Here is a 26445-nt window from a genome sequence, read left to right as displayed (position 1 = left end):
TCGAAAAAAAAAGTACCGTGAAGATTCTTGCAACTTTCGATCATGCATACGATGTAGCATACTTAACTCGGTATTCGGAACCCTGAGATTCCAGGAAAAGCAAAAGCAGTGGTCTGTGGACATGATCGTCAAAATCTCAGGTATCACCAGATCCCTAAGTAAGGATGGACCGCTAACTAAGGCAAAGCATGCGATGCACGCACTTGCAGACTATTGGCGTATGAATTGCTGATTCTTTTTCCCTTTTACCCCTCCTTCTGCATGTTGCATCGCCGAGCCAGTCTGGAATCCACGGGTGCTATGCTGTCGTGCATATTCCGGTTCTGTGGTCCTGGAATCCGGAGTTCTTTTCCAGATGTTCATGATGGGTGGGGATGAATCTGATACATCTAATTAACCAACGCCATGGCCATAGGCTCGAGCACAATCATAAATTATCGGAGAAAAAAAAAGAAAGGAGATTTTAAAAATTTAAAATCTAACTTTCAAGGTCGAAAGAGTTAATCGATCTACAGTATCATCAGTACATGTATGGAGTGAGGAGAACACGGAACACGGACATGAGAAACCCTTTTTTTTCTCCCTTTCCCCTCGTGATGTACTAGTTACGTGTGTAATGTGTTATCCTAGTGTGATTAAGAGGGTCTGTGTCTTACTCTGTACACATCAACAGTGGAAATTGCAGATCAGAGAAACATCTATCATTGCGATGTACATTGTATACTTGCTTCTCATACGTTGATCGGGCGCGATCCATGAGGGTCTCTCTGCGACCACGGGAGCCGGTCAGAACCGCTCTCTTCCTTCAAGCCATGCTAATAATGAATTGGTTCCCTCCTTTTTTTCTTCTGACGATGCAGCCTCTCGTATGAATTGGAGTTTAATTCCGAGCTATTGTTCTTATCTAACTCTTGGCCTAGATCTTTTTTTTTTCATTGTCTTCAGACTACGGAGTACGCCGGAATGTCTGTTCAACTTGATGGATTCCCCACATCGGGGGGTTTTTTCACCGTAGTTCTTCCATACGGAGTACTAGTAACGTAGAGTCTCCATATTGTGGAGTTATTCATGGCCACGGGGTCTGGAGTCGACTTCTTTAACCATTCATCGTTGATTTCTGAAATAGCTCAGCTGGAGTCGTCCGGGATCCTCTTTGCATCCTGCAATGTTCATCTCCGGTTATATAGCCGGAGATATCCTCGGCAACCACTAGCATTCAAATTTTATAAACTTTGGATATTAACCTGAGAACCTTGGAGCTAACCTTGGAACTTGAATCTAGTAGCTTTAATTCAGAGCCCTGGAGGTCCACTGGCACGTGCACATGCGCATGGGTGCCAGTGCCGGTGTGCACTGACACTGCCCAGATAGTGGTCACTGTGGATATACTACAAGTATAAAAGGGCTTCATGGGTCCAAAATTGAAGGTTGAAGCCCTGGAGTTCACTGGCATGACTCAAGTGTCTCTGAGTTGGAGGTGGCATCTGCCAGTGGGCGCGTACTCCACATCCAGCCTGGCATGTGCCGCGGCAGCACTTCAAGGCCCACTGGGTACTAAATTGATCCATAGCTTGAGTAGTATTACTATTCAAATGTTAATGTATCCATGATGTGACATTTGAACAGAACTCCAGGGCTCCAGCCCTGGAGGGTTTGGATATATAGTATGTACCGTGACATATGTATGTAAGTAGTAGTACACACGTGAAGTAATGCCAGTGGATGAAAAGCTCCACGTGCATGATAAAATAATTCAAATCAGTCAACTGGTACTAGTTCTTAGTAGTAGGTAGTACCCACCCGTGGACCTAGTAGGTGCCCTGGCCTGGACTCGGACCTCGGGAGTACTACTAGATATATTTCAAGTCGAACTTGAACCCACCTGCATGTGGGCACACATGTGCAGCACAGTGATAATGTGCATTGGGGCAGATGTCCACTAGCATGAGGTAAGTAGGTACCTAACGATATGTTGTATTGAAATGTCCACCGTGTAATCCGAGTCTGTGTTAGATTGATATCAGAAATTGAACGGACCTCAAGAATGAAGTATACGAGCGTATAAATTCTAAAATTCCGAAGTTAGCGCTAGCTGGAATATTCAATCAAGTTTAAACCTTGAAAGCTACATAAATACGGAACTGCCGAGCCACTAATATCTGAGAAACCGACTCTCAAATTAATGATGGCAGCTCAAGCTGAGTTCGCTTGCAGAAAAAGACCAATCCCAGAACAGCTGGAGTTAATATCAGGTGCCACGTTCTACGCCATCGGAGACTTTTACCGGTTTGGTAATCCGCACTAGTCAGGGCTATTGGGCCAGTTTAGAATGGTGGATATCAATAGCACCACTCATAGCTCTAGGTACACTCCTGGGTTCAAGGTTTACGAGTACACAATGTGATGATGTGGCAGTGGCAATGGTTATGGGCTGATTACAATCTGGGTCTGGAACAAAGCCTGGGCAAGGGGATCAAGGGAGGAGCTTCAGCAGTTTCATAAAGAAAAGGACCCAGGAAGTAGTACGGTCATTAAATCATTCGAAGAAAAAGTGTAACGTTAATGGTATCATATCACTCGGAAACAAGATGGTTGGTCCATCTCTGTTTTGTTTGCTATGGTAGATCTACGGAACGATGCATCATTCAAGCTCCCAAAAGCAAGACAAGACGCCGTTTCCCAGCTACTGTTTTGGTTAATAATTTTTTGAAGCTACTTGCCAATGCCAGAAGACATTTAGTTGGCAAGAGCGTGGGCACGGCGGCGGTCACGCTCCTCAGCAATGGAGAGCTGTAAGAGAGAAGTTAGTTTCTGTGTTCAAAAATGAAGCATCGTAGGATTATAACATACCTTGACACCCTTGCCCTTGGGGAGGGAGATCCAGGGCTTGTCCTGGCCGATGACGAAAACGTTGGACTCGCGGGTGGCGAAGGTGTTGTCAATAGCGTCCTTGACGTGGACGATGTTGAAACCACCATCGTGGCGCTCACGGTGAGTGACGACACCAACACGACCCATGTTACGACCACCGGTAACCATGCAGACAACACCGGAGTCGAACTTGACGAAGTCGGCGATCTTGCCGGTGGTGATGTCAACCTTGACGGTGTCGTTGACCTTGATGGAGGGGTCAGGGTAACGGATGCTGCATGGCAAGTATTAGCAAAACCTTGTTCTATTTCAATTGGGGCTTACTTTGTTCTGTCGTCCTCCGCCGATCAACCAAAGCTTGGTCCAACGACTGAATTGACACGGAACTTGTGGAGAGCATGCACTCACGTTCGCGCATCGTGCGTAACCAAGAATGGGATCCCGCCCTTGCCAAGCTGGACGCGCTTGACCTTGCAGAGCTTGAACTCAGCCTCCTCAGCCTGGATACGGTGGACGGTGAAGCGACCCTTGGTGTCGTAGATGAGGCGGAAGTGCTCGCCGGTCTTCTCGAGGGAGATGACATCCATGAAACCAGCGGGGAAGGTGGTGTCGGTGCGGACCTTGCCGTCAACCTTGACCAGACGCTGCATCATGATGGCCTTGGTCTCGCGACCGTTCAGGGCGTACTTGAGACTGTTCATCGAAAAATTGTATTAGTTTCGCCCTGGTGAATCACACGTTGCGGATCGAAGTCGTAGGTTGTATAGCGTACCGGTTACGGATGAAGACAATCAGGGGCAGACAGTCCCGGAGCTTGTGAGGACCGGGAGAGGCCTTGGGCGCGTAGGTTCCGGACATTTTGTCCAGGAGCCAGTGCGAGGGGGCGCTAAGGCGCTTCTGGTGCTTCTTACTAAAGAGGCATTCGAATTAGTTCCTGCCAATCGTGCATATTTTCGATCTCTCCCATCATCTGCAAATTTTTTCCATGTCCACGATATCGAGGCAAATGGCGACTTGTGGTCGCGCAACTCGCCAGTAATCGATTGTTGAGTTCAGGATAATTGCGAGCGATGATGAGAGGTACGACAAGTGAGCTGACACTTACGGTCCACGGCCCATTTTGATGGATTTGTCGGTTTATGGTTGGGTTGTCGAGGAATCACGAATCTGAGAGGAGACGGGTCGCGGTGATAACCCCGGGCAATTCGCTTAGCGGGTCGTTTGTGCGTTGAGCCCTAACACGCTAACCCCGAACAAGTATGTCACATGATGCGATTATATCATCATTCCGCCTTCCTAATTAGGAAATGTAATTGATTTTTAGTATTCCAGATCGGAGTATCAACGATTTGATGATTTACAGGTCTATTGATTTGTAGTGTTCATGTCTAATTCTATTGAATCTGAATTTTGCAGGTTATGTACCTAGGTATATAATTGAACATCGCTGAGAATCCCACTTTTCGTATCTACACTTAGATGTAGCCCTTGATAACGGCCACTTCGGCGTTAAGGATCGATGATCCCGCCGCGCCAATAACGGTGTTGTGTGAGAGCGCGGCAAAGCGGATATCGAAGAAACCGCCCTTGACTCCCTCGCGAACACGTCCAACACTGACGGTGTATCCGCCAGAAATGTCACGGTCCAGGCGAGGCTGAGGGCGATCAGGCTCATCGAAGACCTTGATGGCGTCAGCAGGTGCCGAGGGGCAACCGAGCTTCTGAGCCTCAGACTTGTACTCGCGCAGAGCCTGCACGACCTCCTCCGCAGTGGGAGTAGTGCGGTTCTTGAAACGCAGCGACACAAAGGCCATGTGACCGTCAGTGACGCCAACACGGGTGCAGGTAGCACCGATGCGCAGACCAACTTGTTCGTCGAAAGCGGTAGCCTCGGCGTTCAGACCACCAAGGATCTTCTGAGCCTCGTTCTCCAGCTTGTCCTCCTCGCCGCTGATGTAGGGAATGACATTGTCGACGATGTCCAAACTGGGCACACCGGGGTAACCAGCACCGGAGATGGCCTGCTCAGTAAATACCTCGACCTCCTCCACGGGACCGAACTTGGCCTGCAGAGCGGCGAAGGGAATGACAATACCAATGACGGCGCAGTTGGAGTTGCAGACAAGGAAACCCTTCTTCAGACCGAAGTGCTTGCGCTGGTGAGGGATAAGATCCATGTGGGAGGGGTTCACGGTGGGGACGACCAAGGGAACGATGGGGTCCTTGCGGTAGTTCTTAGCGTTGGAGAAGACGGGGATCTCTGCCTTAATGAATTCCATCTCTGCGAACAGGGTCAGTATTGATATTCTTGCCTTCTGCTATTGGTGCTACCTACCAGTCTCGCCGGCAATGTCGCTGTTCAGGCCGGAGAAGACAAGATCACAGTCAGCAAACTTGCTGGCCTTGCATTCACGCACAACTAGGTTGCTGAGCTTCTCCGACATGGGAGAAGACTGCTTCCATCGCACCGCATCCTTGTACTTCTTGCCCGCGGAGCGCTCTGAGGCGCCCAGAGCATGGAGCTCCAGGAAAGGGTGATCGGCGAGAAGGAGAATGAATCGTTGACCGACGGAGCCAGTGGCACCGAGAACACCTATAAAATATCAGATCTGATCTAAATGAGGTCATCAAGTAGAATCTGCCTTAAGGAACATACCGCACTTCTTCTTGGAATATGAGGCCGCCATTTTATGGTTATGTGGGCTGAACAGGATGATCTTGAATCAGGTCAGTACTTCCAGTCTGATAAGGAGAAATATTTCAAAAGATCAAATTCAGCCCATTCACGTATCTCATTGAGTCCATGGTCCATCGAGATCTTATGAGTCAAGGCTTCGTTCGTGCCCCGCATTGTGGATTAAGGCGGATGAAAGGCACGGTGAGCTCCAATTGTCCTCATAGATGTTATAATAGACTCGAGGGACTTCGGGCACCATGATACCATGAATGTGACTTGATAAGATCACATTTCTACTTACCAATTGGCGTAATGTTGAAGATGAATCACTTGTGGCAAACTGATCCGAATGCGATATCGCTCAAGGCCCCGCGCTGAGTCAGCCGCCCTGAATCGCCCTATTCTCATTGGTTGATTCAACTCTACATTATGCTCCATTTTACGGTTGATTCCGGAGTTGGTGATTTCCTCCGATGATCTTTACGCTGAGGAGCAACTAAGAGATTTGAAGTATATTTCTAAAATTGATACTATGGCGATGGATTACTTGAATGGAGACAGATGAACGACATCAGTTCTGCGTCTATCTTCAGACTAGGAACTCACAGGCACTCGACAGCATTCCTTTCCAAGGTTTACTGGTATGAATCCGCTAACTTGAAGAGATACCACTTCAGAACAGCTAAATTTCTTGGAGCACCAAATCCAGTCTGCAGTTGAATCACTACTAGTATCATTCTGATGCTTATATTTAGAAGTTATCGTCTTCCAACCCTTCCAAGGTTGCCTTCCAAAACAGACTGATCCTTTTCGGGCGCCAGCATCAATTCCCGAGTCATGACAATTCATAGCTTGGTCTGGTGCCAGCCCTATTTGCATCATGATTTCCTTTTCTTTTGTCACCCGGAACACAGGAAGATTCCGTAGCATTGCCATCGCCGCTGCCAGAGTGCTTTAGCGCCAGATTGTGTGAAATCTAATATGGATTTGGATCGCGTTCAAACTGTGGGAGCAAATCGACTGACATAAATCCATTCTAACAATAGGATCAACCGTGAGTAGACAGGCAAATATTCTAAGGTTAAACTCACAAGCCTCCATGTAGAAACATACACATGGTTGATACTCACCTGGGCACTGCAGGTGGCACTGCTACAGACTTGCATGTAGACCCCAAAATAGCAATTCTGGTACGGCCAGAACATGAATCAACATGTCTGTGACAAAATATACTGCTCCCTCATCAGATAATCCTACTTTGACATTGATGCAATGTTCTGGAAGTGCCCGAGCGAATGCCTTCGAAACTGGAGTACACTGCCCAGGTGAAAATTGCGGAATGACTAATTGAAATAACTCCCGGCCCCGGGGGCCAGGCAAAGGCCCACGCGGCATTTCTCTTAGGACCTCAGGAGGATGATAATATTTTCGATATCAGGAGCGGGAATCACCCACTGGCAATCGGTCAGAGACACATGGGGTTTGGTGTTATAATCGAAACAGAAACATAATTGACAACCAATACAATTTTCTGGGAAATTATTAGCACATATCACTGATTTGAAGTGGGGAACACGAAAGAGAAAGAAAATAGACTTACGAGTCCCACAACCAGGGTCCAGTGATCCACTGCCTGCTGAATCTTCAACCTGTGTCGAGTGGGAACCTTGGAAGTTGAAGGTGACAAAAGACCACAACCACAACAAGCATCAATCGCCGAGTCGCTGCAATATCATCCATATTCATCGACATCAGTACTATATCATTGCTCAGGTGTTGAATTCGATTCATGAGCCCAAGAGAAAAAAAGAGACGCCAAGAGACAACCTGCAAACTCTATGAAACAATGACTATAGTGACCAATTGAAATGCGGCTTGAGGATTCTAATCCATATGAGCCCTGGAGAGTGGGTTATCAAATGTGATGTTGATAGGATGGAAATACATACTATATCCCGTCGTGGTGGGCCTGATTCCCCAGACTCATTCTCACTGCTGCATAGTATGGATTTTGACGGGCGCCACATTGGTGGACCCACATTAAGGGCTGGCCACACTGGAACAAGGTGAGAACTTTGACCATGCTTAGTCCTAAATGGGCCATTCCAAGGTCCATTTTCAGGCCCCAAGCGATCCTTGGGATTTCTTCCTAGAGAGAAGAGGGGGAGGAGGACGACGCTAGTATACCAGTATGGCCAGACAACCCGCTCCTGAGTCTCAATGCTGTGTTTTCAAATATTCACAAGGCATATCATGAACTTGCACCGAAGTCTTTCCTCTGAATCTGATTTACAATCTTCAAAAATTTTCAAAAATGAGTAACCCAACGATTGTCTTCTCCCTTGGAGCCTGGGTGATTCCAGCTGTCTTCGACGCTACTCGAGCCCGCCTGAACGCCGCCGGTTATCCCTCCGAGTGTCCCCCGCATCCTTCCATCGGTGCCGAGCCCCCGGTGAAGACATTGTCTGATGATGCTATCTCTCTGAGGGAGGTCTTGATCAGACTTGCCGATGATGGCCGTGATATTGTTGTCGTAGCTCATTCCTATGGTGGCATTGTCGCTTCATGTGCAGTCGATGGATTAAGCAAACAGGACCGTGTGAGAGAGGGTAAGGTAGGAGGTATCATAAGGGTTGTTTACCTTGCTGCCTTCACCTTGGACAAAGGACAAAGCCTCCTGGGTATGCTTGGAGGAAACTATCTGCCTTGGATGAAGGTTGAGGTGAGCTTATCGATATCTACTGGGTTCTCCATGAGTCGAGGGAACCCACGCAATTCATATTTTCCACTACAAGGCTAATCATATATCAGGGTGATTACGTTCTTGCAGATGGAGTAGGAGAGGTTGGATGGCATGATATCTTCTTTGATCAGCAAGAGAAATGGAACTCGTTAACTCTGCATACTTCCCGTGCAGTCTTTTCGGGAGAGTCCACATATGAACCTTGGCAAGAAATTCCCTGCGCCTATATCATATGTGAGGAAGATCGCGCCTTGCCTCCAAGTTTCCAGGAGCTATTTGCGTCTAAGATGGGCGGCCCAGAAAATACCTATCGCTTACCAAGCTCACATTCTCCCTTTTTGAGCATGCCTGATCGTCTGGTAGATGTTTTGAAGAAGAGTATCGAAGTTTAAACCTTCACTTTATGGAGTGATATCAATATAGCTTCAATTTAATCAGAAATGTGAATTCACGAAATTTTCAAGATCAAAGTAATTGGGTCTCCATATAGCTACAATGCTGAATGCGACCACATTGATGAGCTGAACAGCACCAACATCTTGAATCATGATCCACGGCTGTTTCTGAAGACATTAATGCTCATTAGCACTGGCAAGGACTCGTCATCAAGATGGATCATACTATTCTTGAATCATTAATGATAAACTTAAGGGCCGTATACAATGATCCATTCCACTATTACAGTGGCAAATCATGAAGCCATGTCTGGGTTGAATAGTTGGTAGCGTAGAATAGTTGTAGGTATTGATACTATCTGTCTATACTATCTCTAGGTTAATAGAGCAATCTAGTGCTTTTGTAATAGTTTTCTTTCTTGTTCATCATTCAGAGGAAACCCCCAAATGATGATGTAAGATCTAATGATATAACGGGTTCTTTGACTTTGAATAGGAATGAAATTTCAAGAATATTTCTCCAAGTCGAAGATCTTCCCAGGATTCAAAAGCCAGTGTGGATCAAAAGAGCGCTTAATGTTCCGCATGAGATCAATCGTCTCTGGCCCAAGCTCTTTCTTCAGCGACTCTTTTTTACCAAGTCCGACTCCGTGCTCGCCCTGAACAAAATAAATTAGCGATCTTGTGTTTAATGTCTTAGTGAACGCGAGCCATACCGTGCATGAGCCTTCCATTTCGAGAGCACGGTCAACCATTTTGTATACGACCTCCTCAACGCGCTCTGTTTCTTCTTTATTCTGACGGTCAAACATGATACTGGCATGGAAATTTCCATCGCCAATGTGTCCCAGAATACCGGCGAATAAGCCAGAATCAACCAAGTCCTGCTTAGAGATTTCTGTGATTGTTAGCTTCATCCTTCGATTAATCAATCTGTGAAGATTCTGCCCACCAATAATTTCTGGCAACCTAGAGATAGGAACGGCGACGTCTGTTGACCAGACATCTGATCCCCCAGTGCGCAGGGCCATCATACTCCAAAGCGCCTGCTTACGTGCTGACCAGAGATCGTGAGCCTCCTTTTCATTCTTGGCAAACTGTACAGACGAAGCCTTGTTTGTCTTGGCAATCACTGTAGTCAAATTGACACTATCCGCAACGCCAGCAGTAGTTCCAGAAAATTTGAAAAAGAGTGTAGGAGCAACAGCCCACTGACGACCAGTTCCACCTGCACGATTAATCACATCCATTTGAACCTCATCCATGATCTCCACACATTGCACAGGGATTCCCTTCCGAATCAACTGCGCAGCTGTAGCAGCACAGTCGCGAACAGTGGGGAAGGCCACAACTCCAACTCGAGTCAACTCAGGGATAGGAGCCAGCTTTAATGTAGCCTCGGTGACGATTCCCAAAGTACCTTCGGATCCAACAAACAGACCAGTGAGATTATATCCAGCTGAAGTCTTGCGAGGTCGTCTTCTAGTCTTGATCACCCGACCATCGGCCAGGACAACAGTAAGATTAATCACCCAATCCTTCATTGTTCCGTATCGCACAGCATTTGTACCACTACAGTTAGTACCCACCATACCACCAATCATCGCTGAGGGACCAGGATCCACGGGGAAGAATAGCCCCGTATCCTTAATCTTCTCATTAAGATCCATCCATTGAATAGACGGCTGAACGATGATGTCCATATCGTCCTCGTGAATTGTCAAAATCTTATTCATCATGGCAAAGTCGATCGTCATTCCACCGTGTGGTGCAGAGAAATTGGCCTCTAGACTAGATCCACCAGAGTAGGGGATCATGGGCATTCGGTACTTGTGACAGATTTTTGCTATCTCCGAGACCTCTTCGGTTGATGTTGGGTATGCAACGGCAACTGGAAGGCGATCGGCGTTGAGAGTGGACCATTCTGAGAACCCGTGTTGTTGAAGGTCCTCTTCGTCTGTACTGATAGAATCTTCACCTAGCTTGGCTCGTAGTTCGGCGATCGCCTATTGTAGGTTTTTATTAGTTATTTATTGGCACATTAAATCTTAAGATTCAATTGTCTGTATACCTTGTCAAAATCGCCTGTCGATCCATATTGCACCGTTTTTGACAGCTGTGAAGCCTGACTGTTGTTCGTAGCATAGCCATAGCCCAACCCCGCAGTAAATGCGGAGAAAAAAAGGGTCCGCAACGGCATCCAAAAAGAAGATCTCGATGAGGATCCAGAGTCTGAAGAGCCACCTTGCTGGCTTGAGCTTGTACCGGCAGCAGAACTATTAGCTCGAATTCCTCTCCCAATCAATGTTCGCTGAGCATTCCGGAGACAATAATGGGGTACGTGGGGAGTGGAGAAGCCTCTCCGGGGTAAGAAAGCCGCTCTCATTGTGATGAAGATATTATCGCTGTTGTTGGAGGAATTGAAAGTAGAGATTCTAGCAAAAAAAGAAAGCTAAAAGCAGGACATTTGGCCAATTTGTGCATCCGCCGGACAAAAGGCCCTCGGCTTTAAACCCTGCTTACGACATAAGCAAGCTCTATGAGGTATGTCCTGATCGGGTTAAAGTGTTGCGACTTGAAATCCCCCACTTCGGACTTCTGCCGATACATCTGGTTCCACCGGAAGAAAGCGTGGGGAACAAAGGTGGGGGTCTAATATGCAAAGAGCTTCAACAAGGTGTTCATGGATCAAACCTGATCAATTCAAATGAATGAAATTCAGGCGACAATAATTAGTCCCATTATTATGAATGAAATTGAACAGATTCTATATATGCCTAATGTTAATAACATCAATTTCTGTCTTTTATATAGGCAAACTTATAGATCTCACATTTCCTAAATAGGAAGGCGGAACGGGCCGTCCATATAGAAAACCATCAACAACTTTAACTTGAACTGTTCCTCACTGTTCTGCCGCTCACGCAATTTCATCACCGACGATGACAGAAGAAAAAGAAGTCGCTATTGGCGTGTCTCATATTTCAAATACAGTCATGGAGGAAAATAATTTGAACCTGGTTCAGGAAATTGAACGGGTTGTGACGGCTTCGTACATCCCGTCACTGCAGGTAAGTGGGCCATCGTCGAGCGGAAAGGCGGAAACTCACCCGCTAATACTCATATATTATCAGGATTTGCTTAGACTTGTTCGAAGTGGAGGGCCTAGCGCAATAAAATATTGGGCTATCCAAAAGCCTTGTCAGGTTGGCCTACTAGCTGATATGCTAGTAGAGGGGCTGTCGCGATCGAAGACAGCCCTTCCGTTACTCTCTTCGTTTTGTGAGGATCCACAGCTCTATACCAAAGACAAAAGACAAAATATCAGTTGCTGATTATTTCCAGGTTCTGAGGTGATCTTTAGAGATGCAGTACTACTTCGTCATCCAGCACTTCTAGATGGCGTCTTAGAGAAGGCACTCACAGTTGAGGAAGGAGATCATGAGGTAAGACCTATACACACACCCATCAGCATAGCAATCGCAGCAACTAACAAGAAAATAGTTTCGCCAAGCATGTGTGTCAATGCTATTAAACCCACTTTCACCAACAATAGTTCCGCCCATTCGAATTGCCGATTTGATCACAACACTTGCCTTGAACATAGCCAAGAGCCCATCTGAAAAGACCATTGCGCCAGTGCATAGTTTGATGAAGGGACTCTGTGGACGCTCCATCGTTCACTATGAAGTTTCCACTGAAACTATGTCTCAACTCCAGCTAGAGTTGACCAAGATCCTCCGCAACTTCAATGACCACATGCTCGTTCTCTTATCCCTTGCGACATTTTCCCAGATCGTTTCCACCGAAACTGATGATATGGGTAACAAAAGCGAAGCAAACACACCTTCTTGGCTCATTAACATTGAAGATTTCTTCGGTCCCAAGCGCGGACTTAAAACACTGGACCTGGTTGTTCTCCGTGTAATCCTTGCATGCTCATCATCGAACAACGAGTTGACGCCGTCTCAGGCCACTGAAAGCATCGGTCTGGCAATCAGTATTGCAGACAAAATCGGCCCAGAGCAGAAGAAGGCCTGGATGACTGCAAATTCATCGAAAATTGCGAAACTTTGTGATAAGGTAGCACGTGATGAACTGGATCGTGAGGTGCAATTTATGGTAAGATATGATTGATCCAACTTGTCTTATGAATTCTAACCCTTTGTTCAGGGAACCACCTTTCTACTCCTTTTGCTTCCGGCAGCTGAGCTGCCCTCTCATATCCGGGAGCTGGGACTGCATGTCCTTGTCTCCAAGGGAAGCAGAGGAGCTATGGGAGTCGTGCCCCATGATCTCATTTCACGGATTGCAGAATCACTAGCTGTAGGATCCCCCTTGTCCTTGACGTCTCCCATTATAACTAATTGAGAACAGGGATCTGACGAGTCTGTCATCCACCATCTCTTGAGACTCTCATTTGAAGCTGTGAAAGGAAGCGACCTGGCCAACCAAAACATACTCTCTGACTTGCATCTGTCGAATCTGATACTCAAGGGATTTCAGGCAAACCTCATAGTCAATGGATCTGAGGCTCAATCCACAGCATTAACCGCTGCTCTTCTTGACTCAGTTTCCACAAAAGATACAATCTTTAGTCTCCTGAAGAATTTTCCAGTGGAGTCTAAGCATTCGGACTGCAGAGGAATGATTGCATGTGCTTCTGAAAAGGCGATGCTGCAGAACAGGCTTCTAGCCAATATTTGCGACGTCTACTTCACGGCAACACTTACTCGGCATGGAAACAATGCAGAGGCCCTGGCGTTGAAGGCTTTTATTGACCGAGCTATCATGTCACACTCCAGTTCCAGTTGTTCTTTTTCTAGATCCGAACTGACAAATTTCCGACATTCTGTCCACCTGCGTAGCAGACAAGACTTTTCTCCTCCGCGACCGCCAGTCCGAAATTGGCAGTCTGTCATTTCCGATGCTCTCCTTGGAGATTCCGCCAACTCTCATGAAATTTTAATGAGAAGAATTAGCGATGCATGTATCGATTTGGAGCGTCGCTGTCACGATGTGGAAGGTCCATTACGGCGGGTGGAAGAAGAGCGTGATCAAGGCGTTCTTCAAATCAGCCACCTTAACCAAGAGATAAGCCAGCTCAAGCACGAGAGAAAGGAGCAGGAAGAATTGCTGGAGTCATCTGCTCGACAACGCGAAAGTCTTCAAAAAGAACTAGCTGAGGCGGAAGATCATCTGACCGGTCTTACCGAGTCCCTAAATATGGCACAACGGCAGTATGAAGACCTGCGCCTGGAGCATGATATCAATATCCAGAATGAACAAGAAAAAGCTCGAACTCGAGAGTTGGAACTTACTGCTGATATCACAATGCGATCAGAGGAGATCGACAAGCTGCGTGCCAACATACAAGCGCTTCGTACCAATAAGGCGGCCGCAGATTTACTGCATGCGGAGATCGCGAAAGCATTCGATGCTAGGCTTGCACAGGTCAACCAGGTGCTGGAAGACACCAAAGCTACCTGCTCCGTAAAGGAGGAAAAGGTCCAAGCACTTTCAATGGAAAAAAGAAGAATAGAACACTTAGTAGGTCTATGATCACCAAAAGTATTGATTTCTCCCAGCTTACAAATGAATCGAGATGACCAATCGTGCGTCAGAGATCAACGACATGCGAGCCAGCGCGCGAATCTCACGAGATGAACATACTCGTGCGATGAGGTCAAGTGAAGAAAACCATGCGAAGGAAGTCTCCAGACTTTCTTCAGAGGTAAACCTTCAGAAGGCGGTCATTGAAAGGCAGGAGGCGGAGATGAAGTCAGCCGCGGAGAATGCGGCTAATGAACTCCGGTCAAAGGAGATGATAATCCACGACCTGGAGATGAAGGCAAGTGCATATCTGATCTAAAACAGCTAGTCCCAACTCTAACGTCAGTTATAGCTTCATTCTCTGCGAGAGGTGCTGAAGTGAATGGCGACGCGCGGGGCGCGGGGCATGGGGGAAGGGGTAAGGGGGTTGGAATTGACTCACTATCAGCCCGGGAGGTGAAAATATTTTTCAGAAAAGGTGGTTAAATAAGTGCTTTTTCTGAGAGATATCTGTATGAATATGATGGGGTGAAACGTTCTAAGGTTACCCAGGTACATATTAGAACATGGTATTTTACAAACTGATTATTTCCAACGTTTTATCCACTGTAAAGTCCCTATATGTACTCTAACGCTTTAAAAATTGTGTCACAATGTTCTCTATTTTAGGTTGAAGCAACCTCCAGGGCTCTAGGGCTAGACTCCCAATGTCTTCTAACACATCCCAGTCTATATGGACTCCCCAGCAAGGCATGAATGAGATTGAGAGAGGAATCTTGGAAAGACCCGATGCACACCAATATGACAAAGTTCTCTCATTGTAATGATGGCTTGCTACCCCTCTAAGCTTCCAGCTCGCTCACCTCTAGGCCAATCATTGAATTCAAATGTCACCTGCAAAGAACAGCAAATCTCGCCTCCGAAGAATACAGAACTGGGTCATCCTGGCCATTGAAATATCTTGAGTTGTCCAAAGACTTCAAGTTTCTTTTCACCGGCACTGCATTCTCACGGTCTAACGACCAGCCTGTTATGCAATAGTCAGATACTTACGATCCATAGTTACTACAAGGTTAGGGAATTGAATGTTCTTTTAATGAACTCTTTTATTCTTATGTTCCAACTGATCTCTTTTTCAAGGTTTATATCCCTCTTTTTGGTTTCTTTTTCTACCAAGCTTTACTTCTTTGTCTCGTCGTAACTTCGAGGGTATCTTGTACTCGCTTGTCAATGCCTTTTGTGGAGAGCCAATCGCTGACACACCTGCATATTGAATTCATAAGTCAGCATCTTTCACTACTTTCCATCTTCAACTTCCGCTCTCTTCATCACCCCTCCTTCTCTCTCATTTTTCCTGCTTTTTTCCCTTCATCCGATCAGTTTCCCCTTTAAAAAGCACCTTTCAACGCCTGTCTGCGCTCCAAGTGTCCTGTTTATATCTGAGCTAACATGGACCCCTGCAGGAGAGGTCAGCTGTGCTTTATCCTCATTATTGGAGTTCTTTTGATATACAAAGCATTATGGCTTCATTTTTCAGTCCCTATGGGTATGATCATACAAAAACTGGGTAGATAACCTCATCTACTATTCCTCCGCCAAGCTCCTCATTTTTCTTTTGTGTTTTCCATGAACTAATAGATTGGATAGGTCACTGGCTGCATCTGCCCTATATCCTCATTTCCAAGATCAAATATCACGTACTATCACAAGCTCCAACTCTCCATTTCCTAATGGAGAAGGCACGTTTCAGGACTTTCGGGACGAGCACCTTCCTAGTGAGATTCTGCCCGATCCTGGAAGCGCTCTGTCGCTTCCCTCACCAGGAAGGAGCTCTTTCTCTTTCCCTCCTTCCCTCTTTACCCCATTCCCGATTTCATCATCCATCCTCACCACACATCATCAAATTCCCATACACTCAACTTACGAACACTCTTCCAATCCTCAGTATCAGTCTCCGACCATGACTCGCCCTCGAACAAATCAGGCCCTGACTTGGTCACCCGATTGGCAGAGCTTCAACTCAGTACTTATCTTGCTCAAGGATCTTCCATGGACGATCAACACCTACAACCTGTGGGACAAATTTGGGAAAGAAGGAACCATCACTTCCATTGACATTATTCAAGACCATGACAGACGACGAAAGCCTACTGCTCGAATTTGGTTCACGTATGTACCATTCCTATCTCATGTTTCACTTATAGGCTTTGTGGTTTAGGACTTGGATATCAAGAGAGAGATGTTTAAGTGCTAACTTTGCCAAAGGCCCCCACCCCTACGCAATTTCTGGGCAGGTGGCAGATACCAGATAAATCATGCAGATCGGACCCATATCGTTGAGATCTCAGCCAAGGGAATTAGAGACGGGCATCATGTTCCTAGCCCAGTCCGCCCTGAGGTCATGTACCCAGGAGAGATCGTAAGCCGTTTTTGCTTGTCTTGTAACATGAAACACAGTTTGAATACTTACAATTGCAAATAGGAGCTGAGTGCGAGCGAATTGCATGTGGGAGTGATGCTTGGCGATAATGTATTTTCGCCAATGCACACCATCAAGGCAGCGGCGGCTCCGGCAATGGTGGTCGATGTCAGACAGAGGACACTGATGTTCTACTTTCACCAAGTGGTTCGCTATGCCACGCCGGGCCAGGGCCCAAGCAGTGAGGAGATGCCTTTTGTTTTTAGGCTACGCCTCAAGTTTCTGGAGCTCTCTCAAGTATGGGAGTCCACTGACGTGAAAGAAAGAGGCCTTTCACTCACCATGGTGGCCAAGTCACCACCACAGCTCCACCGGCAGACCCGAGATTTTGCCTCCACCTTCGAGTCAGATGGTGGTAGCTGGAAGGTGGGCCACACCTGGTTTCGTCAGACAGCCCTCGTTCATATGCCAAGGTTGCAAGCAAATATGACTACCAACCTTTGCAAACATAGGCAGATCATTGACATAGGTACGTTGATTGCCTTACTAATACATACTTTAGTGTATCAACGCTATTGGTATTTCTGAAACTAACATTCTTCACTTCACTGCAGCCCGCTGGAACACATATCAAATCACTTTCTCCCCTGAAGTGGTTCAGACCGGCATTGTTAACACCCTGCGTGATATCTTGACGGACCATAATGTCGTTATTCAACCTGGGGCCCACCTCGTACAAGCTGGAGAGCGCCCTGAGCCAGTCTGGGAATTTATTGATGCCAACAGCTCCTCAACCACTGACTCTCCTTCGCAGATTCTCGTCACTTTGTGGGGTAATAGTGACTACATTCACCTGCCATTCCCTGTTCGGTACCAGCTGGAAGTTTGCATCTCTCAAGGTCTTCTATCTGAGTTTACAATTACCAAAGAATTTCTCTTGAAGTTGATTGGGCTTGGAGAAAGTCATGCACTTAGACTGCTTGAGCATATTGCCACTAGCAACTTGAAGGAGACCTACCTTGATCCCATGCAGATCTTCAGTATCCTATGTCCTAAGGGCGTAACCGATGCGAAAATTCCCAAGTATTGCTGCTTCATGCGTACTGCCCGAGTGACTCCAACCACGGTTCTCTATAGCACACCCACTGTTGACACTTCAAACAGAGTTACTCGTCACTATGTTGAGTTTGCGGATCGTTTCCTACGCGTTCGATTTACAGATGAGACATCACTGGGCCGAATCAATTCTTGCACCGACATGACCAACGACGAGGTGTTTACCCGTGTCAAAAGAACCTTGACCAACGGAATCACCATCGGAGACCGTCATTACGAGTTCCTTGCATTTGGTAACTCTCAGTTCCGTGAGCATGGTGCCTATTTTTTTGCTCCTCTTCCCGATCTCACTGCGGCCAATATCAGAGGTTGGATGGGCCAGTTTTCGCACATCAAAAATGTTGCAAAGCACACTGCACGTATCGGTCAGTGTTTCTCAACCACTCGGGCATATGTTGGCTCTTCAGTGGATGTTCATCGATGCCCTGACATTATTCATGACGGCAAAAACTTCTCTGATGGGGTTGGAAAAATCTCCAAATTCCTTGCTGACATGACCGTCAACGATTTAAAAATCGAAACAGTGACAGGGCTTCATCCGTCGGCCTTCCAATTTCGACTTGGAGGCTCTAAGGGATTACTAGTTGTCTGGCCAGGTGTTCAGCCAAGAGAAGTGCACATCCGTGATAGTCAATTCAAATTTGAAGCGGATTCGACTGGATTGGAGATAATCCGCTGGTCCCAGTTCAATGCTGCAACCCTAAACCGTCAAATCATTCTGGTGTTGTCGGCCCTCGGTATCCCCGATGAGGCAATCCTCAAAAAAATGACCGACATGATTGACAATATGGACGAGATCACACGAAACGATTTCCATGCAATTGCCCTGCTGCACAAATTCGTCGATAGCAATGAAATCACCTTCAAGCTCGCCAGAATGATCTCAGATGGATTCAGAGCGGCAAATGACCCTTTCGTCAACTCGTTGCTCCAGCTATGGAAGACATGGAACTTTAAATATCTCAAGGACAAGGCTCGAATTCCCATCGAAGAGGGTGCAAATGTATTTGGCTGCGTGGATGAGGTAGGAGTTCTCAAAGGCTATTTCAAACGGGGCGCCGAGTCTGCCAACGCCAGAAGAGACCCTGTATCAGCTCTTCCCGAGATCTTTCTCCAGGTATGTCGTTTCGATAATACCGCTTCCCCGCAGATCATTGAGGGTATATGTGTCGTGGCCCGAAATCCTTCTCTTCACCCAGGTGATATTCGCGTGGTACGTGCTGTCGACAAGCCAGAGCTCAGACATCTTCATGATGTAGTGGTTTTTCCGCAGACCGGAGACCAAGACATGGCCAGTATGTGCTCTGGTGGTGATCTTGATGGAGATGACTTCCTAGTCTTCTGGGACCAGGATTTGGTTCCAAAGAATCCGAAGTATTGGTTTGAAACGCCCATGAACTTCAAGGGCCGGGTGGCGCCAAACCTAGACCACGATGTCACCGTTAACGAAATAACCTCGTTCTTCGCTCAGTACATGAAGTTTGACTCTCTTCCACGCATTGCACATGCTCATATGGCCCAGGCAGACTGGCGAAACAGAGGAATCCGTGATGAAAAGTGCCTACTTCTTGCGAAGCTTCATTCTGATGCTGTTGACTACAATAAAACAGGCGCCGTTGCAGAGTTTAAGCGCGATGTGATGCCAAACCGCTGGCCACACTTTATGGAGAAGAAACACAAGCCTTTGCATCAGATTTACCATTCCAAGAAAATTCTGGGACAGCTCTATGACAGAGTGGAAACCAAGACATTCACACCAAGTCTCAATCTGCCGTTTGACTCCCGCATCTTAAACTGCTCGTTCGTTCCTGCCAGCAAGAAATTTCTTGAGTTTGCGACAGGACTGAAGCTTCAGTATGATGCGGCGATGCGTCGCCTCATGGCACAGTATGGAATCAAGACTGAATTTGAAGTGTGGTCAGCCTTTGTCCTGGACCATACTTCACTTTCCGGTAACTACAAGATACATGAAGAAGTTGGCCATCGTGCCAGTATTCTCTGCAATGGATTCCAACAAGCATGCTTTGAGATGGTCGACGGACGTGCTTCTCGGAATATTGCTCCTCTGGCCGTGGCTCTGTATCGCGTGACTAATGATGCCACAGTCGAGGCATTGAAAGAAATACAAAGACAAAAAGAGAAAAAGGAAGCCGACAAAGTTTATGGGGATGACTGGGATTGGGATGAGGACTCGGAGGTCAACGAAGAAGCAGGACGTGAGCCACTGATCAGCTTCCCATGGATTTTCCATGAATGTCTGGGAGACATTGCCATGGGTCGAGTCAGGGAACGAGATCCAGACAGTTCAGAGCCTGAAATTCCTTCTGAGGCTTTTCCAAATGCCAAAAAGTACATTCGGGCGGAGGTCGATAAAATCCTTACCGATTTGGTAGAGGAAAGTTCCAGACATGGCTCTCCTTGGCTGGGCGGCCTCGGCTCACCTACCGCAGAGCCGTATCGCCCTATCATTACTACTCCGGAAATGCCTTCTCTTGCCACTCGACCTCGAATTTCTGATTCTAAAACGAATGACTTTGGTCAAAAGTCTAGTGTTGGTGTGGATGCTCATCAGGCCCTTGGCACAGTGGACGTCAATCGTCCTGTTGGTGGTGGGAGTCACCAGAAAAGCTCTGGAGTGCAGGGCAAGGCAGGTGAACCAGAAGAGATTATCGAGGAGGAAGAAAACGTCAAGCCAAGTGCTACTGACGATCTTCTCTCACTGCTGGATCTCGGTTAAACACATCCTTTTGACTTCACCTACAGCATGCGCGTGGTGGCGATTGATCTAGAACTTATGGAGAGGAGCGGTTTATTTTTAACCCTCATTTATTCTTATGTGGATGAATGGGCAGAGTAATGGAGGGGATCTAACTTGAACTTGAAGGGGAGATGAAGGATGATCAGCGAAAATGAGCGTCGTCGTTTGGGTGATTAGCACCTCAAAGAAAACAGAAACTACAAAAAAAAGTAGCCACTTGTGGCTCATGATATCTAATATAGTCATTACTCTTTACACTTCAATTTCCAATTACTAGTAATACTAGTAGAGGAACTTAAAAGATTTCAGTATTGTGTAAAAGTATTTAAGAAGTCAACGTTTCAGGTTCATTACTGAGTTATACATATCATGAAGGGTATCTGCAACGCCATCCCAATAACCAAGTTGAAGTGCTCATGCCTTCATTGCATCACCAATCCAACCCCTCATCTCCCTTCTTCTCCAAGATTTCAACCACTGGTTCCAACACAGCTTTTGAATGACGCCAATGAGTCGCGTCGCGGCTGCGTGCATAGAAAACAGGACAGTCCAAGCTATCACACTTCACGTCATCAACGGGTGAGACGCCCATACAAGACCGACACACAGTCTCAAGATCAACAACTCGCTTCTCAGCGCGTTGAAGTCTTGAAACAACATCCAGGAGCGTCAAATGTGGACGCTGAAGACATTCATTACAAAGAGGAACAGTAGCATCCGCCAACTTCGCCCTGCAAATGATACACGACGATGACCGCATATACGATTCCAGCGTCCGTTTCATAATTCCCATCTCCTTATTCCTCGAAGAGACATCAACTCGCCGAATCCGCTGAAACTTGGGCATCTCATCATACCACTGGCGCACGTTCGCACCGACAAGGTTAAAAATGCGCTCGAGGGGCGGAATAATATTTTTCGTGATGTAGTACTCTGCGTCAAGATCAAGCTGAGCATCATGAAGCAAGGTCTCAGGTGCTACGCAACGATCCACGAGTCGTGAGCCTGGCGCGCCGGTGATAACCACATAAGGAACACGTTCACCGGACTGTGGTTCTAGACGTGGATCCTCAATCATACGCTTAGTACTAATCATCGCACCAGCAGGGAGTGTGCCACGATCACTATACGAGCCCAGACGAACTTCCTTTGCGAAACAGAAATCCTGGATGGAGACTCGACCCTGCATTATTTTCGTGCACTGGCGCTGGAAATAGGATTTTACTTGACTCAGGTCTGCAGTGCGGAAAAGGATCTTGAGGGCTTTTTCCTCGATTTTCTGTTCTGTTGGTGTTCCATCACGGCGAACTGTCTCGATACCCTTGGCATCGAATTCGGGCTCAGTCTGATTCCGATGTTCGTATTTGAAGCCCACGTAACGTTTCTTCGCGAGTAGGACGCAAGAGTGGTAGACTTTTTCAAATTTTAGTTTGATGGGTCGTGGGTTCGTGTCTGTGACTGCTTGGGCGATTTCTTCGCCGATGTCGAAGGCTTGTTCGCGGGTTCGGCCTTTGAGATGGATGAATAGACTGTCTGTGTCGCCATAGACTACTTCTGCACCCCATCTTTCGACGGAGTGAATAAGTGCTATGGCTTTTTCGAGTGTCTCACGGCCGGTTTGGACGATACTGTCTGCGATTTCAGAGCACGGCATTCGCCCGGAGAAAGATGCTGATGTGTACCCGTATGTGACATTTGCAATTAACTTGAGAGCTAGTTGACGGTTGTTAAGGAGACGTTGAAGAATTTTGTCGTCCTTGTCGGCCTTCATGCCTGTTTTCACCATGACTCGAGTTTCCAGGATTTCTGTAAGCATCTTTGCTAGCAAGGACTGTCGCACTTCTTGCTTGGCGTACATCATGCCATTGGGCGAGATGTTGATTTTATCTTTGAAGAGTTCCAGGAGTCGTGGCTGTCGCTCATAGTCAAGGAATCCCATCTTGCTCCGACCTCGCCAGGATGCTACCCTGCCTAGGAATGTGGAGTAGCAGTAGTTGTATGCAATCATGACGCTGGGATAGAGGGACTGGAAGTCCAGAACCAAGACAGGGCTTGTGTAGAAGTCGCTTTGCGGCTCCATTACAAGTGGGAGACATTCAAGAGCATTTTGTTGCCCGACTTGTCTCCTGCTCGGTGACACAAGCAGATAGTTTTCTGGTTTGGCAATTCGAAACATGAGCGACTCAACTTTGAATTGAGACCCTCGATAATAAACGGAAGAGAAATCAATTCCGAGTAGCCGGGCTTGCTCACTTGTACGTGGGATCAACTCATTGGCTTCGAGAATCTCGAGGTTCATCTGTGCACGAGACGTGAAATATTCAAGGACTTTCATGATATCTCGAGGCTTCCCACTGCGATACCATTGCGTCAGGTCTTTGTGGGAGTAGTGCGGGATCCGGCGGTGCAGCAAGTGAAACACGACATTTTCCATTGTGTACTTCAGCAGATTGCTTAACTCGCTGCTCATGGCACGCCAGATATTGATCATGTGTCGACCAGTTATTTGAATCGAGGAAGTGTGACCATGTCCCCATCGATCATCTTCTTTGCCGAATTTTCCATGCGACTGGGCCTTGACTCTGGAAATCTCTTCGCAGATATCAAAGTCGTATTTCTTCCGAGCACGCTCAATAACGTACCCCCAAGAGGCATTGTGGACTTCGTATCCAGTGATGATGTCCGGGTCATAATAACGAACGTGATCTACAAGGCGATTGATCAGGTCCAGTTCAGAGGGCTCGTACTCCATCTCGTATTTCAGTGCTTTGGAGACTTTCGCTTCGGGTCTTTCGTCTTCACCCTCACCCTGGTAGATGATGCCGACGTGAACGCCAGGGAGGTGGCTGTTAACTTCCATATCTTCGTCTTCGGACTGGATGCACCAGAAGATGCATGAAATCTCATCTTCCACTGGATTCACCGACAGATTTCCGCGGGTATTCACATGTACCTCCAGACTCATTGTGCTCATGTACTGGGCTTGATGCTCCACGCTGGTCTTTTTGCTTTTCTGTGAATATTTGAAGCCATATGGGTTTTGAGTAGGTCCTTCTATTTGCGAGAGCAGCTCCTGTCTTCTTTCAGGCTGTGGAGCAATCGCCACGGTTTTCGTATCCTCACTGGGCGTCTCAAGCTTTTCGAACCATTCAATAACTTCAGATCGAGTTGGTGAAACGGCTGCGAATTCCCATTCCCGAATGGTACATGTTTCTCGCAAGTGCCGATCAATCTTTCCTTGCTGTTCCTCGTCGAGGGAAATGGGGAAGTGCTCTCCAAACATCCCCGGTAGGTTTCCTGACGGGTCAAACTCTGGGAGAAATTGGATAGTATCACTTTCCAAGCGGAATTCCCGTCCGGCATATTGTCGAGGTCTCTCAGGTACGTCTGACTCGTTGCTGTAGTATGCTTTTTGGTAGACCACTGAGGGACGATCATAATTATTCATTGTAGAGACCACTTCGTTTGTTCCTGGCCCTGCAAATCGAAGTAGGCGAAGGCCGTTGTCCGAGGAGAAATTGAATGAATCAGAGAGTTTTCCTTGCAGTTCCGCAACATGCCCCTCAAGTTCAGGCATCGGGACCACTGTGGATGAAGAGTGTGGCAATGAAGAAGATGTTGTCTCGTCCCCATTTTCCTGATTTTTTGTCGCAGAACCAGATAGAAATGAACTTGAGATATGTTGAGAAGATTCTGACGCTTTCTTTGGTGATTGACTATCAGATTGACTAAATCGAAGAATTGTGAGCGGATCATTGGGATCCTTCACGACTGGAAAGTTCAATCGAGTGTCGGATGTATGTAGCTTGGGACGAACTGTTTTCTGAGAGGAAGATGACTTTGGCTCTGATGATGAGCCAATTTTGGGTAGGGTATCTTTAGATCCTTCGTTTTCGTTTTGTACCTTGTCCTTGAGACCTGTTTCCTTTGACGGCTCATAGCTGCTCCAGAACCGGGGTTTCTTGATAAATGACTGTTCAGGCGAATTAAACTCGTCATGCTTGCGTTTGATGATAATTTGGCTCTCGCTGATGCCATTTGGTCCAGCTTCGTGATCCTCAGCCGAGGCTGCTGATAAGGAATAACCCTTGGTTGAAACACTGTTGACAGGTTCTTCAGGTCTTTGTTCGTCGGCCTCATTATTGGTGGGAGCGTTCACATCAGCAAAATCATCGAATACACCGTCATAGAAACTTTCTTCGTGAGCATTTGCCGACGGTTTTAGACGTCCGACTTCGATGCCCTCTCCTAGAGCTCCATCTATGTCATCATGATCGTCAAATGGACCATTCGGTTGAGAGAGAATAAATTCTTCGTCGATAGAAATATCAACTGGCACTTCAGGATTCTGGGAATGGGTCTCAAAGGTTGCCTTCTCAAGTCTCTCTGGAAAGAAATCTTCAACACTACTCAAGGCAGTTTTCACATTGGCAGCATTCTTATCATCATTCAGGAAGGTGTCAAGTGAAGTATTCTTGTCGTTTTCTTCACGCTTTTCGTCTTCGGCAATCTGAAGCGCCATCTCATGAAACTCGTCTTCGTGGATCCATCCTCCCCTGGCCTGGTTTCTGGGATCGGCGGACATCGAAATCAATTCCTCGGGCCCAAATGGAGTACTCCCAGGGTCAGTTATGCCCATTCTCTTCTTGCGTCTCCGCGTCTCGTCCTGCCATAGCCCAGCTACGCTAGGAACGAGTCGCTCATTGACGGCGACTGGTTTAAGGAGCTCTGTAAAGTCATGATGTAGCGGACGTTCCCTAATATCGTGTCGATTGAGGATGTCTTGCACACAGACGTCAGCCTCCAGAGGGCAGTGGCTCTGTTTCCCAAGAGCGGGATCATCGGATATGCTTTCAGCACCAATAGACCGGTCATGCCATCGATGATCTGGATCATTCAATTCCAGATACTCAGGTACCGGTGCTCGAAACTTGACTTTGCTGCAGTTCATGTAGCTGCAACCGTACAAATTGTAGTCGCACATCCATTGCGGGACGTATTGCATATGACTTTCGTAAGGCTGCAGCGGTCGTTTCATAACCGCGCCCTGATGGAGGAGATCGGCTAAACGGGTGATGTAAAAAGGGTTGAGAACATAAATCTTGAAGAAGAACCGATAGCCCACATGATACCCATAGAAAGGTGTCCCCTTCACAAGGGTGATATGCGCGACATACGCGACCTTCTGATCATAGGCATTACGCCGGTAACTGACAGCCAGAGCATGATCAATAGATAGATGAAGTGTACGAATCGCCGAATTTACTTTAATCTGTCAGTATATAATGAACATAAAATAATATACTATTGATCTCATAGTCGTACCTGCTTCGGGTTCGAGTGACCCGGTGTACTCGATGTACAAGTATGGAAACGCGCCATGAACATGAACGCATATCTTTTGGCCAGTTTCTGTAGCACCGAATACTCGAATTACCGGTACTCGAGGCCGATAGGTTTTCTCAGATGCGCCATCTCGAAAGGGCAGTGGAGGGTCCAACTCGGACGCGGTAGCCTGATAATGGTCGATGCAGTTGAGGCGCACACGAAAGGGATCCATCAGTCCGATGCTGATGCACAGATAGCATCAGCGACATTGCGCAGACGTAAGAATAAAGGGCTATGCCATCAAATGGTGATGCGATGTTGTTAAATCTTCTCTAAGTTCTGGAATCCTGACGCGCTCATCTCCGCGCCCGGGCGCGTTATGCCGCTTAGTAAGGTTAACATCGATCAGGCCCTTACTGAATAGATCAGGTGAATTGCTACAAATAATTGATATGAGTCCAGAGCCGTTCCTTAGGATGAAGTCACAAACAAAGACGTATATATGATGATAAGTGAGTCGCAAAGTTGCAAACAACACCTAAATTAGATAGATCGAATTTGCCAGTCAACTGGTGGATCCACTCT

General features: G+C 46.9%; 7 protein-coding genes across 7 annotated transcripts; 3 read left to right on the top strand and 4 right to left on the bottom strand.

The window, feature by feature from the left end:
* Nucleotides 1–2736: 2736 nt before the first annotated feature.
* N7483_007552 (40S ribosomal protein eS4) lies at nucleotides 2737–3990 on the bottom strand (the record flags this gene model as incomplete). The annotated part of the gene is made up of 5 exons (XM_057090989.1): nucleotides 2737–2790; nucleotides 2851–3145; nucleotides 3280–3564; nucleotides 3644–3781; nucleotides 3977–3990. 5 exons carry the CDS (start codon nucleotides 3988–3990, stop codon nucleotides 2737–2739), a joined length of 786 nt encoding a protein of 261 aa, XP_056945730.1.
* Nucleotides 3991–4346: 356 nt separating this feature from the next.
* On the bottom strand, nucleotides 4347–5558 carry N7483_007551 (aspartate-semialdehyde dehydrogenase family protein; the record flags this gene model as incomplete). Its single annotated transcript, XM_057090988.1, has 3 exons — nucleotides 4347–5152; nucleotides 5207–5464; nucleotides 5528–5558. The coding sequence occupies 3 exons, from the start codon at nucleotides 5556–5558 to the stop codon at nucleotides 4347–4349; spliced, it is 1095 nt and encodes a 364-aa protein (XP_056945729.1).
* A 2304-nt stretch (nucleotides 5559–7862) lies between these two features.
* On the top strand, nucleotides 7863–8683 carry N7483_007550 (alpha/beta hydrolase; the record flags this gene model as incomplete). Its single annotated transcript, XM_057090987.1, has 2 exons — nucleotides 7863–8270; nucleotides 8360–8683. The coding sequence occupies 2 exons, from the start codon at nucleotides 7863–7865 to the stop codon at nucleotides 8681–8683; spliced, it is 732 nt and encodes a 243-aa protein (XP_056945728.1).
* A 509-nt stretch (nucleotides 8684–9192) lies between these two features.
* On the bottom strand, nucleotides 9193–11072 carry N7483_007549 (FAD-binding oxidoreductase; the record flags this gene model as incomplete). The annotated part of the gene is made up of 3 exons (XM_057090986.1): nucleotides 9193–9345; nucleotides 9403–10692; nucleotides 10758–11072. The coding sequence occupies 3 exons, from the start codon at nucleotides 11070–11072 to the stop codon at nucleotides 9193–9195; spliced, it is 1758 nt and encodes a 585-aa protein (XP_056945727.1).
* Nucleotides 11073–11628: 556 nt separating this feature from the next.
* Nucleotides 11629–14558, top strand: N7483_007548 (uncharacterized protein; the record flags this gene model as incomplete). The annotated part of the gene is made up of 8 exons (XM_057090985.1): nucleotides 11629–11757; nucleotides 11821–11968; nucleotides 12032–12132; nucleotides 12191–12203; nucleotides 12243–12808; nucleotides 12860–13012; nucleotides 13064–14236; nucleotides 14292–14558. 8 exons carry the CDS (start codon nucleotides 11629–11631, stop codon nucleotides 14556–14558), a joined length of 2550 nt encoding a protein of 849 aa, XP_056945726.1.
* Nucleotides 14559–16199: 1641 nt separating this feature from the next.
* On the top strand, nucleotides 16200–20511 carry N7483_007547 (uncharacterized protein; the record flags this gene model as incomplete). The annotated part of the gene is made up of 4 exons (XM_057090984.1): nucleotides 16200–16408; nucleotides 16601–16658; nucleotides 16725–17187; nucleotides 17273–20511. 4 exons carry the CDS (start codon nucleotides 16200–16202, stop codon nucleotides 20509–20511), a joined length of 3969 nt encoding a protein of 1322 aa, XP_056945725.1.
* A 451-nt stretch (nucleotides 20512–20962) lies between these two features.
* On the bottom strand, nucleotides 20963–26092 carry N7483_007546 (DNA-directed DNA polymerase zeta catalytic subunit REV3; the record flags this gene model as incomplete). The annotated part of the gene is made up of 2 exons (XM_057090983.1): nucleotides 20963–25797; nucleotides 25858–26092. 2 exons carry the CDS (start codon nucleotides 26090–26092, stop codon nucleotides 20963–20965), a joined length of 5070 nt encoding a protein of 1689 aa, XP_056945724.1.
* Between the last annotated feature and the right edge of the window lie 353 nt (nucleotides 26093–26445).

The sequence above is a fragment of the Penicillium malachiteum genome, assembly GCF_028827825.1.
Source record: "Penicillium malachiteum strain IBT 17515 chromosome Unknown utg000003l:1.0-4950554.0:1.0-4952489.0, whole genome shotgun sequence".
Classification (NCBI taxonomy): domain Eukaryota; kingdom Fungi; phylum Ascomycota; class Eurotiomycetes; order Eurotiales; family Aspergillaceae; genus Penicillium; species Penicillium malachiteum.
The sequence above is the reverse complement of the archived record's forward strand: the minus strand, read 5'-3'. Positions and strand labels throughout refer to the sequence as shown.